The sequence below is a fragment of the Mesoplodon mirus genome, assembly GCF_964341445.2.
Source record: "Mesoplodon mirus genome assembly, chromosome: 15".
NCBI classification, from domain to species: domain Eukaryota; kingdom Metazoa; phylum Chordata; class Mammalia; order Artiodactyla; family Ziphiidae; genus Mesoplodon; species Mesoplodon mirus.
Genome location: NC_138991.1, coordinates 86,020,641 through 86,030,015, shown reverse-complemented (window position 1 = coordinate 86,030,015; position 9,375 = coordinate 86,020,641). Strand labels below are relative to the sequence as shown.

The window sequence follows — 9,375 nt, the reverse complement described above, 5'->3', positions numbered from 1 at the left end:
GGGAGGACAGAGCCTGGCCACAGGGACAGTGAGAGGTCAGGGCGAGGGAGGGGGCCGGCAGAGGGGCCAGCAGCTAGTGGAGGAGCCCAGGGCGGGAGAGCGTGGTGGCTCAGAGACCCAGAGCAGGAAGTGCTCCCGGAAGGGGCGGCCGGTTACCTGGGCCAAGTGCCGCCGAGAGGCTGCGAAAGGTACAAGTAGGAGTGTTCCCTTTGCAGCGGGCAGGACAGAGGTCACTAGTGACCTCGATGGGAGGTGGCTCAGGCTGTGGGGGATGGATGCTGCCCTGGAGGGGCGGGGGTGGGGATGGAACCACGGCATCCGGGGGGGGGGGTGGGTGGGAAGGGAGAGGGGTGTGGCCTTAGGGTGCTCAGGTCATGCTGCTGTCTTTATGGAAGGTTCTACACCTGTGTGTTCAATACCACTCGCCCCACTGCTTGTGCCCAGTAGCCGCCCTGTTGGACAGCACACATGTAGACCATCTGGACCATCGTGGAGTCCGCGGGCGGGGGCGGGAGCCCGATGCAGGAGCAGGGAGCACATGTCGGCTGTGCTGAGGGGTGCGGGGACACGGGGGCCCCCTGAAGGTGGCCTCCGCCCCTGCATCTCTCTGAAGCATGGGGCCCGGGAACCAGCGAGGGCAGGATGAGGGACCAGAGCCCTGCGGCTCCACCTGTACTGGGACCCTGAGTCTGGGGTGCTGGCAGGTTGGGGGACAGGTCTCTGCGTCCTGCCCCCAGCGCATGCGCTCCGCAGGCGTCCTGGAAACAGCTGTGCGGCCAGAGGCTTGCTGTGCGCAGGGGCAGGGGTGTGGGAGCGAACAAGGGGTGGACAGGGCGGGAGCGTGATGAGTGTTGTGAGCACAAGAGGAGGGGCGGGCCCCTTTCTTGGTGACTCGGCCAGTTCCCCGCGGCAGCTGCTTCCCGAGGACCCCAGTCCTCACGGGGCTCTCAGACGCCGGGGGCGGGATCCCGGCTCCCCACCAGGGCGTTCCTGCTGACGCAGCACACCGTGGCGTGAGGGGCCTCCTCCACAGGAGGATGGGCTGACTCACTGTGTGACCTTGGGTAGGGCCCTCTGGGCCTCAGTTTCCCCTGTGTGATGTGAGGTGTGCAACAGAACCCTGGGGTCCCTGCCAGGCTGAGGTCGGGGGGCTCTAGAAGGGGCAGCGGCTGCGCAGGCTGGGGGACAGCCACCAGGTGGCGCCGATGCTCCCGCCTGCGGCTGGGCGGGTAGGGAGGGCTGTGTCCCCGCGGGCCTGGCTCCCGCCCCGGGCTCCAGGGCCAGCTGTGAGGCACAGAGTTGAGGGCGGGTCGGCCCAGCAGGAGCCCCGGGACCCGGCCCTGCCCTCCTCCATCCTTCATCGTGAGGGCCGGCCCGATGGAGGAGGCCCCCGGATGGGGGTGTGGGGAGAGGTAAGGCTGGTCTCCAGAGGCACCTGCCGCTCACAGGTGCCAGCCCCGAGCGCAGTTCCTAGACTGTCACGCCGGGAGGAGGGCCGCGGTGCCAGCAGGGCAGGTGGTGGGGAGGAGGCGTGGCAGGCCTGGCTGGACCGCAGGGGCCTGCACACCCTCGAGTGCAGCCGTGTCCACCTGAAGGCACACGGGTCCATGCACACGGGCTGACGTAGGTCCCAGCAAGTGTGGAACATACCTCCGCCCTGTGCGTGTGTGCACACGTGCACGTGGCTCTCCAGCCACCCTGAGCCCCTGGGCCAGCTCAGCAGCTGCTCTGCGGCCACCTGGTGCCCAGGTGCCCTGGGCGTGGGGCAGCGAGAGGCTGGGCCAGCCCTGGGGCCCGTCTTTCCCAACCCACGCCTGCCTGTGATAAGGGTTCTTTAGGCCCTGTGATCCTCCTTAACTTGACTTTGAGTTATTTTGAGCAAGAGATTAAAGGTGATTATGATCAGCCTTGCCCAGGCGCCGCCCTGCCCTGATGGGCTCGCTGCTCGGGTCCATCCGGAGGCCGGAGCCAGACTCTGATTGGCGCCTCGCCCCACCGCCAAACTCCGCCTGGACGCACTTGCAGGCTGCCCGCTCTTGGCCTCTGGGGTGCCTGGGGGACTTAAGTCCCAGCACCTGGACGGATGGGTCAGGTGCCCGGTGGGGAGGGTGCTGGGAGGTGGTGATGGCGATGAACTCCAAGTACGCCCCTTGGGATTGCAGATTTCACGTCACAAGATGGACCACGCAGGGACACCAGCATCCCCCTGCAAGGCTTCCTCCTGAGGCGAGGGAGACCCAGGCAAACCCCAGGCTGCTCCTTCCCCTGGCCCCCTCCCCCGAGCCATTTCCCTTTGGGCCCAGAGAGGCCCTGTGCTTTGCGGGGTGTCACACAGCGACTCTGGGCCAAGCCCCGGGTGGGCTCCGCTGTGGCCCCACAGTAACTCTCCCAGCCCCTTCTGAGCTCTCCCCTCCCTTTAACTAACTCAGCCAGGCTCTGCCCCAGGAGCCAGATCAAAACTGTCCTTCATGAAGTTTCCAAAGGGGGGGAAAATCCATTTCACATCCTTATTTTTTTCTCCTATTTTAAACCACCTCAGTGCAGACTAGTTGCAAACGTCAATATCAGTGAAATACACTCAGCTGGCTGCCTGCCAGGCCACAGAGCAGTTACAGAGGCCGCTGTAAATCCACAGAGTAACCAGCAAACACACACCCATTTGTCTGTCCTGCGGGAGAAATACGAGGGGCAGGGGGGTGAGTCCCGCACACCGGCCGGGGGCAGGGCAGAGCGGGGTGCATCCAGGAGCAGCGGAAGCCAGCGGCGCATCAGCCACACAGGCACTAGCTTCATCCCGGAGGGCTGCCCTGTACTGTGACCGTCGCAGCCGGTGTGCTGGCACAGGGGTGGGGAGGCCTGCCCTGGAGAAGCGCGGGGTCTGGTTGGGGCAGAGGTCAGAGACTCAAGAGCCAGGGCGGACATGGAGATGGGAGGGGTCAGGGCCGCCCAGGTCTGCTCATCGGAGCCTGGTGAGGAGGGGGAGCCACTGTCCATCCAGGCCTTTCTGCCAGGGCCCACCGACGTGGGCTGGTGACGGCCGTGGGTCCCCAGAGCCAGATGGAAAGCTACAGACACCGTCCAGCCGGCTCATTCGGGGAAACGGAGGCCCAGAAGGGGCACGATGCACCTGGGTCACACTGCCCAAGAACGCGGACCCAGGACCTCGCTGTCCTGGCTCCTCTCTTGAGAGGGGCTCTGGAAGGCTCCTCTGCAGTCAGCTGAGGACCCTTGGGCTGGGGCTGAGTGCCCTCTGTAGGCGGCCGCACTGCCACCCCCAGGTCTTCAGGGGGCAGCGCAGAGCATCTGTCACACGGCCCCTCCCCCACCATGGCTGGTCAGCCAAGCACCTTTAGTCTTGTTCCTGGGCCTCGGTTTGCTCATCTGACAAATGGGGTCACTGGTGAGGTGGCGGCAGTGGGGCTCGGGCTCACCCCACGCTTCCCGCTTCAGGTCACAGGTCAGCCCGCATCCGGCACCGAAGCCCCCTTGCGTTTCCTCCCTCACTGCACGATGCACCTCCGTGTCACACGGGGCAGCTCGGCGGGGCCGGGCCCAGGGCCACACGACCGCCGCACCCGCAGGCATGCCCGGCCGCCTCCTGACCACCCTCTCCCCTCTTGTCTTGCAGCAGGACCGGCTGGAGCTGGAGGACGCCCGGGCCGATGGGGAAGGAGGCTCCAGTTCTGGCAGGACGCTGGCGGACGGCGAGAGGCGGCTGGCCGTGAGGGAGGCGCTCCCCACCCCCAGCACTCGGGCCGCCCGGCCATGCGGCTCGGCCCGGTACGCCCCTGAGAGTGCGGGCGCCCTCCTCTCCCGCCCCTCCCTCCCCCCGGGGGCTGCCGCCCAGCCCGCCACCCCGTGCCCCCGGGCAGGCTGAGCGGGTGCTCCCGCAGGGCTGGTCCCGATGGCCGGGTGCCGGCCGGGTGCGCCGTGGGCCTGGGCGTGCGTGGCGGCGGCCGCCCTGCTGCTCGCGGGTGGGCTGGTGCGCGGCGACTGCTGGCTGATCGAGGGCGACAAGGGCTTCGTGTGGCTGGCCATCTGCAGCCAGAACCAGCCGCCCTACGAGGCCATCCCGCAGCAGATCAACAGCACCGTCGTGGACCTGCGGCTGAACGAGAACCGCATCCGCAGCGTGCAGTACGCCGCGCTGAGCCGCTTCGGCAACCTCACGTACCTCAACCTCACCAAAAACGAGATCGGCTACATCGAGGACGGCGCCTTCTCGGGCCAGTTCAACCTGCAGGTGCTGCAGCTGGGCTACAACCGGCTGCGCAACCTGACGGAGGGCGTGCTGCGCGGCCTGAGCAAGCTGGAGTACCTGTACCTGCAGGCCAACCTTATCGAGGTGGTGGCGCCCGGCGCCTTCTGGGAGTGCCCCAACATCGTCAACCTCGACCTGTCCATGAACCGCATCCAGCGGCTGCACAGCGCCACCTTCGCGGGCCTGGCCAAGCTGTCCGTGTGCGAGCTGTACAGCAACCCCTTCTACTGTTCCTGCGAGCTGCTGGGCTTCCTGCGCTGGCTGGCGGCCTTCACCAACGCCACGCAGACCTACGACCGTGTGCAGTGCGAGTCGCCGCCACTCTACTCCGGCTACTCCCTCCTGGGCCAGGGCCGCCACGGCCAGCGCAGCATCCTCAGCAAGCTGCAGTCCGTGTGCACCGACAGCTCCTACGCGGCCGAGACCCGCCCAGCGCCCGGCCGCTCGCCGCCACCGCCCCCCGCGCCGCCCGCGGAGCCCAGCGAGGCCCCCTGCACCGAGGATGAGTGCTTCTCCGGCGACGGCACAACGCCGCTGGTGGCCCTGCCCACGCTGGCCCCGCAGGCCGAGGCCCGCCCGCTCATCAAGGTCAAGCAGCTGACGCAGAACTCGGCCACCATCACGGTCCAGCTGCCCAGCCCGTTCAACCGCATGTACACGCTGGAGCACTTCAACAACAGCAAGTCGTCCACCGTGTCCAGGCTGACCCGGGCCCAGGAGGAGATCCGCCTGACCAACCTCTACGCGCTCACCAACTACACCTACTGCGTGGTCTCCACCAGCTCGGGGCTGCATCACAACCACACCTGCCTCACCATCTGCCTGCCCAAGCCGCCCAGCCCGCCGGGCCCCATGCCCAGCTCCTCCACGGCCACCCGCTACATCATGACCATCCTGGGCTGCCTCTTCGGCATGGTGCTGGTGCTCGGCGCCGTCTACTACTGCCTGCGGAGGCGGAGGCGCCAGGAGGAGGAGCACAAGAAGGCCGCCTCGGCAGCCGCGGCCGGCAGCCTCCAGAAGACCATCATCGAGCTCAAGTACGGGCCCGAGATGGAGGCGCCCGGCCTGGCCCCGCTGTCCCAGGGCCCGCTGCTGGGCCCCGAGCCCGTGACCCGCATCCCGTACCTGCCGGCGGCCGCCGGCGAGGTGGAGCAGTACAAGCTGGCGGAGGGCAGCGAGACGCCCAAGGCCAGCAAGGGCAGCTACCTGGAGGTGCGTTCAGGGGGTCAGGCAGAGCGCAGGGACGGGGGGCCGGGCCCTGACAGCCGGAGCTCAGTGGCCGAGATCTCCACCATCGCCAAGGAGGTGGACAAGGTCAACCAGATCATCAACAACTGCATCGACGCCCTCAAGTCCGAGTCCACCTCCTTCCAGGGCGGCAAGTCGGGGGCCGTGTCCGCGGCTGAGCCACAGCTGGTGCTGCTGTCCGAGCCGCTGGCCGGCAAGCACGGCTTCCTGGCGCCCGCCTACAAGGACGCCTTCAGCCACGGCCTGCAGCGGCATCACAGCGCGGAGGCCGCCCCCGGGGCCCCGCGCGCCAGCACCTCGTCCAGTGGCTCCGTGCGCAGCCCGCGGCCCTACCGTGCTGAGGCCGCCGGGGTGCACAAGGCCGCGGCCGCGGAGGCCAAGTACATCGAGAAGAGCCCGCCCGCGGCCGACGCCATCCTCACTGTGACACCCGCGGCTGCCGTGCTGCGGGCCGAGGCTGAGAAGAGCCGCCCGTACGGCGAGCACCGGCACTCGTACCCCGGCTCCCACCCCGCCGAGCCGCCCCTGCCCCATGAGGGCCCCGGCGGCCGCAAGGCGTCCATCCTGGAGCCGCTGACCCGGCCGCGGCCCCGCGACCTGGCCTACTCGCAGCTGTCCCCGCAGTACCATAACCTGAGCTACTCCTCCAGCCCCGAATACACCTGCAGGGCCTCCCAGAGCATCTGGGGGCGCTTCAGACTGAGCCGCCGGCGGCACAAGGACACTGGGGAGTTCATGGCGGCCGGCCACGCCCTGCGCAAGAAGGTTCAGTTCGCCAAAGATGAGGACCTGCACGACATCCTGGACTACTGGAAGGGCGTGTCCGCACAGCACAAGTCCTGAGCCCCCGCCAGGCGCCCGCCCTGAAACTCGTGATGCCCACTGGACCAAAAAGGACACAAGAGCCACTGCAGCTATTTGTAACCCAGAGACCCATGGGACACACACACACATAGACACACACTAGCAGCTGTTAAAGCCCTGGGCTTTGCAGAGGAAGCGGGGAGGGGCACTGACAGTAAGAACGGGAGGTGAACCGTGGCCGAGCGCGTGCACCTGCCCTGAGTCATTCTCACCGGTGTGAGCGGGCCCGTACACACACACACACACACACACACACACACACAAGGGACTTCGGAAAACTGTGTCTTAGGGATGGGGGGTGGGGGGGATTTTTTTCATTTTCTCTTTTGATCCTTCTCTTTCTTTCCCTCTCTCATTATTTTCTTCCTTTTTTAAAAAAATATATTTAAAGTTCTCTTAAAAAGACATAAAACACTAGACCACAGCCACTAGGGGCGTGGCTGGCGTGGCCACCTGGCTCCTCGCATGATCTCCGTCCGTGGTTTTCTGTGGACTGTTTAGTCCGTCTCTTCATTGCCACCTCCGGAGGCCACCAGCGAGGGGCAGAGCAGAGGCAGGCGGCCGAGCAGCCTCCGGGAAGGTCCCGGAGCCCCGCGGGGCTCGCTGTGCCGGGGGAGGGCTCGCGGGTGGCCGGGGGCTGCGCGCTCCGGTCGTCCTGGTGTACAGAAAACTATTTCTATATTTGCAATGTTTGCTGTAAAACGAGAGAGAAAAAAAAGACTCTGTCTGTCTACTAAAAAAAAAATTCTGCAAAGGAAAAAAATCCCAATACTTGTTTGTAGTGGGTTTTTACTGTGGGATTTAGGGAAAGATTTGGGGGTTTTAGATGTCTGGTTTGGGGTGGCGCTGGGGTCACAGGCGGGTCCCCAGGAGCTCAATGACAGCAGCCAGCCCTGGGTGGGGAACTCCAGCGGCGCTGAGGGGCGGTGTGGAAGGGGCAGGGGAGGGAGGTGGGCATGGGGGTGAGTGTGTCCGACGTTGCGTGTGACTGGTGTCTGTGCACACACCCGGGAAGCTGACGGGTGTGTATGGCTGGTGGGGTTTGCGTGTGAGTGGGGCGAGCTCGAGCAGGTTGGAGGGGCCCCTCCCGTGGCTGGAGCCCCCCCCACGGGGAAAGTGCCCTGAGATCCCGACGCTGTAGGCCCTCCGCAGGCCTCGCACCCATCCCCCTCCCACCCTGGTGGGGCCCCGAATTCGGAGGGAGGGGTTTGAGCGCAGGTATGAACAGCACCAGGCTGTCCAGAATCTCCCTAGAAGCCCGGACCCCAGCGCCGAGCTCCGGCGAGTCCCCCTCCGTGGCTACATCCAGAGCAGCGCTGCCACAGGTGCCCCCCCTCAGGAGCAAGGCTTTCAGGGTGAGAAGCCATTTCTGGGCTTTGTGGCCACCTGTCAGCACAATGGGGGGCCTGCACCCACCCCAGTCCTGCGTCTTGCAGAAGCACCTTCTCCAAGGTGGGCCCTGCAGGGAACAGGTGACCCGCCCTGACCCCTCCCCGCCACTGACCCTCCCGCCGGACGCGTCAGATCTTCCATCCGAGCTCTCTTCCTCGCAGGGGCAGGGGCTCTCCCCTCCTTCCTAGCCCCCCGGCCCGCCCCCGTCCAGGGCAAGCCCACGCCCAGTCTAAGTCTCTGACAAACACCCGGTCAGGCAAGAGCGGGAGCTGGGACTGAGCCCGGAAGCGATGGGCGCCGGAGGGCGGCCAGGCCAGGAGCAGAGGGTGGAAGCGGGTTCCAGGCGTGGGGGCAGAGAGGGAAGGATGGGTCGGGGCTGGAAGCAGCGCGGCTCAGCAGCCCTCCTCGCGCACCCCCGGTGACACACTGCTGCCCCCTGTCCTCCGTGGCGATTTCACTTCAGGCACCTTTAGAGCTGGTGGCTTGCCAGCGACCACCCGGTGCCGGGACACGGCGGGTCTGTCTCTTGCGGGCTGGCCGCCGTCCTGGCCTCTGCACCCAGGTGACCCCGTCAAGGTCCTGCATGTGGGGCCTCCGCACGGCCCCCCTCGACTGAGCCCCTCCAGAGTGGGCCACTTCTGAGGACGCTGCCCCCCGACCTGACAGGCCCCAGGCTCCCCCAGCTCCGGCCATGGGGGTGACAGTGCAGGGGCACCGTTACATGTGAGGGGGCTGGAGACCACGAGGCCGTGCCCAGGGCAGCGCGGGCAGGCAGAGGAGGCAGGCCCCGGGGCTGGAGGCTGGGTGGAGGCCCAGAGAGAGGCCTGCCTTGCCCAAGGTCACGCAGTAAGTGGTGACAGTCCTGGCCATGGGACAAAAGCGGGGTCAGGCCTCAGCTGCTGTCCCCTGTCACTGAGGAGATAGCACTGACTATTTATAGGGAACCAGAGAACGACGGCCACAGGACGGAGGTGCCAGCTGGCCAGGCACAGGGGAGGGACACGTCACCACTGACAGCCCTGCCCCGAGCGGTGGTCCCAGGGGACCTGGAGAGGGACGCGGAGGAAGAGGGTGAGGCTGGAGGCCCTGAGCAGCCAAGAGCAGCAGTTCCAGAAGCTCAGAGCCTCCCAGGGACACCCCGGGCTGGACAGACGTGGCTCCCACTGCTGGACACTGGGCCGGTCCCAGGGCACAGACCTGTATGTCACCATGTCCTTGCTTGAGGGTGGCCCAAAGTGGAGCTGGCAAGAGTAGACGCACAGGACGTGCTCGCTTATGATCCCTACTGTGCACAGGGCTCTGACCCCCTACTGTGCGCAGGGCTCTGATCGCCTACTGTGTGCAGGGCTCATCCCCCTACTGTGTGCAGGGCTCTGATCCCAACTGTGCGCAGGGCTCATCCCCCTACTGTGTGCAGGGCTCTGATCCCAACTGTGCGCAGGGCTCTGATCCCCTACTGTGTGCAGGGCTCATCCCCTACTGTGTGCAGGGCGGGCTCTGATCCCTACTGTGCGCAGGGCTCTGATCCCCTACTGTGTGCAGGGCTCTGATCCCTACTGTGTGCAGGGCTCTGACCCCCTACTGTGTGCAGGGCTCTGACCGCCTACTGT

At 66.3% G+C, this 9,375-nt stretch overlaps 1 protein-coding gene across 1 annotated transcript; it reads left to right on the top strand.

Moving 5' to 3' along the window:
- Window positions 1-3,904: 3,904 nt before the first annotated feature.
- On the top strand, window positions 3,905-6,456 carry ELFN1 (extracellular leucine rich repeat and fibronectin type III domain containing 1; the record flags this gene model as incomplete). Its single annotated transcript, XM_082644476.1, has 1 exon — window positions 3,905-6,456. The coding sequence occupies one exon, from the start codon at window positions 3,905-3,907 to the stop codon at window positions 6,350-6,352; it is 2,448 nt and encodes an 815-aa protein (XP_082500602.1). The 3' UTR covers window positions 6,353-6,456.
- Between the last annotated feature and the right edge of the window lie 2,919 nt (window positions 6,457-9,375).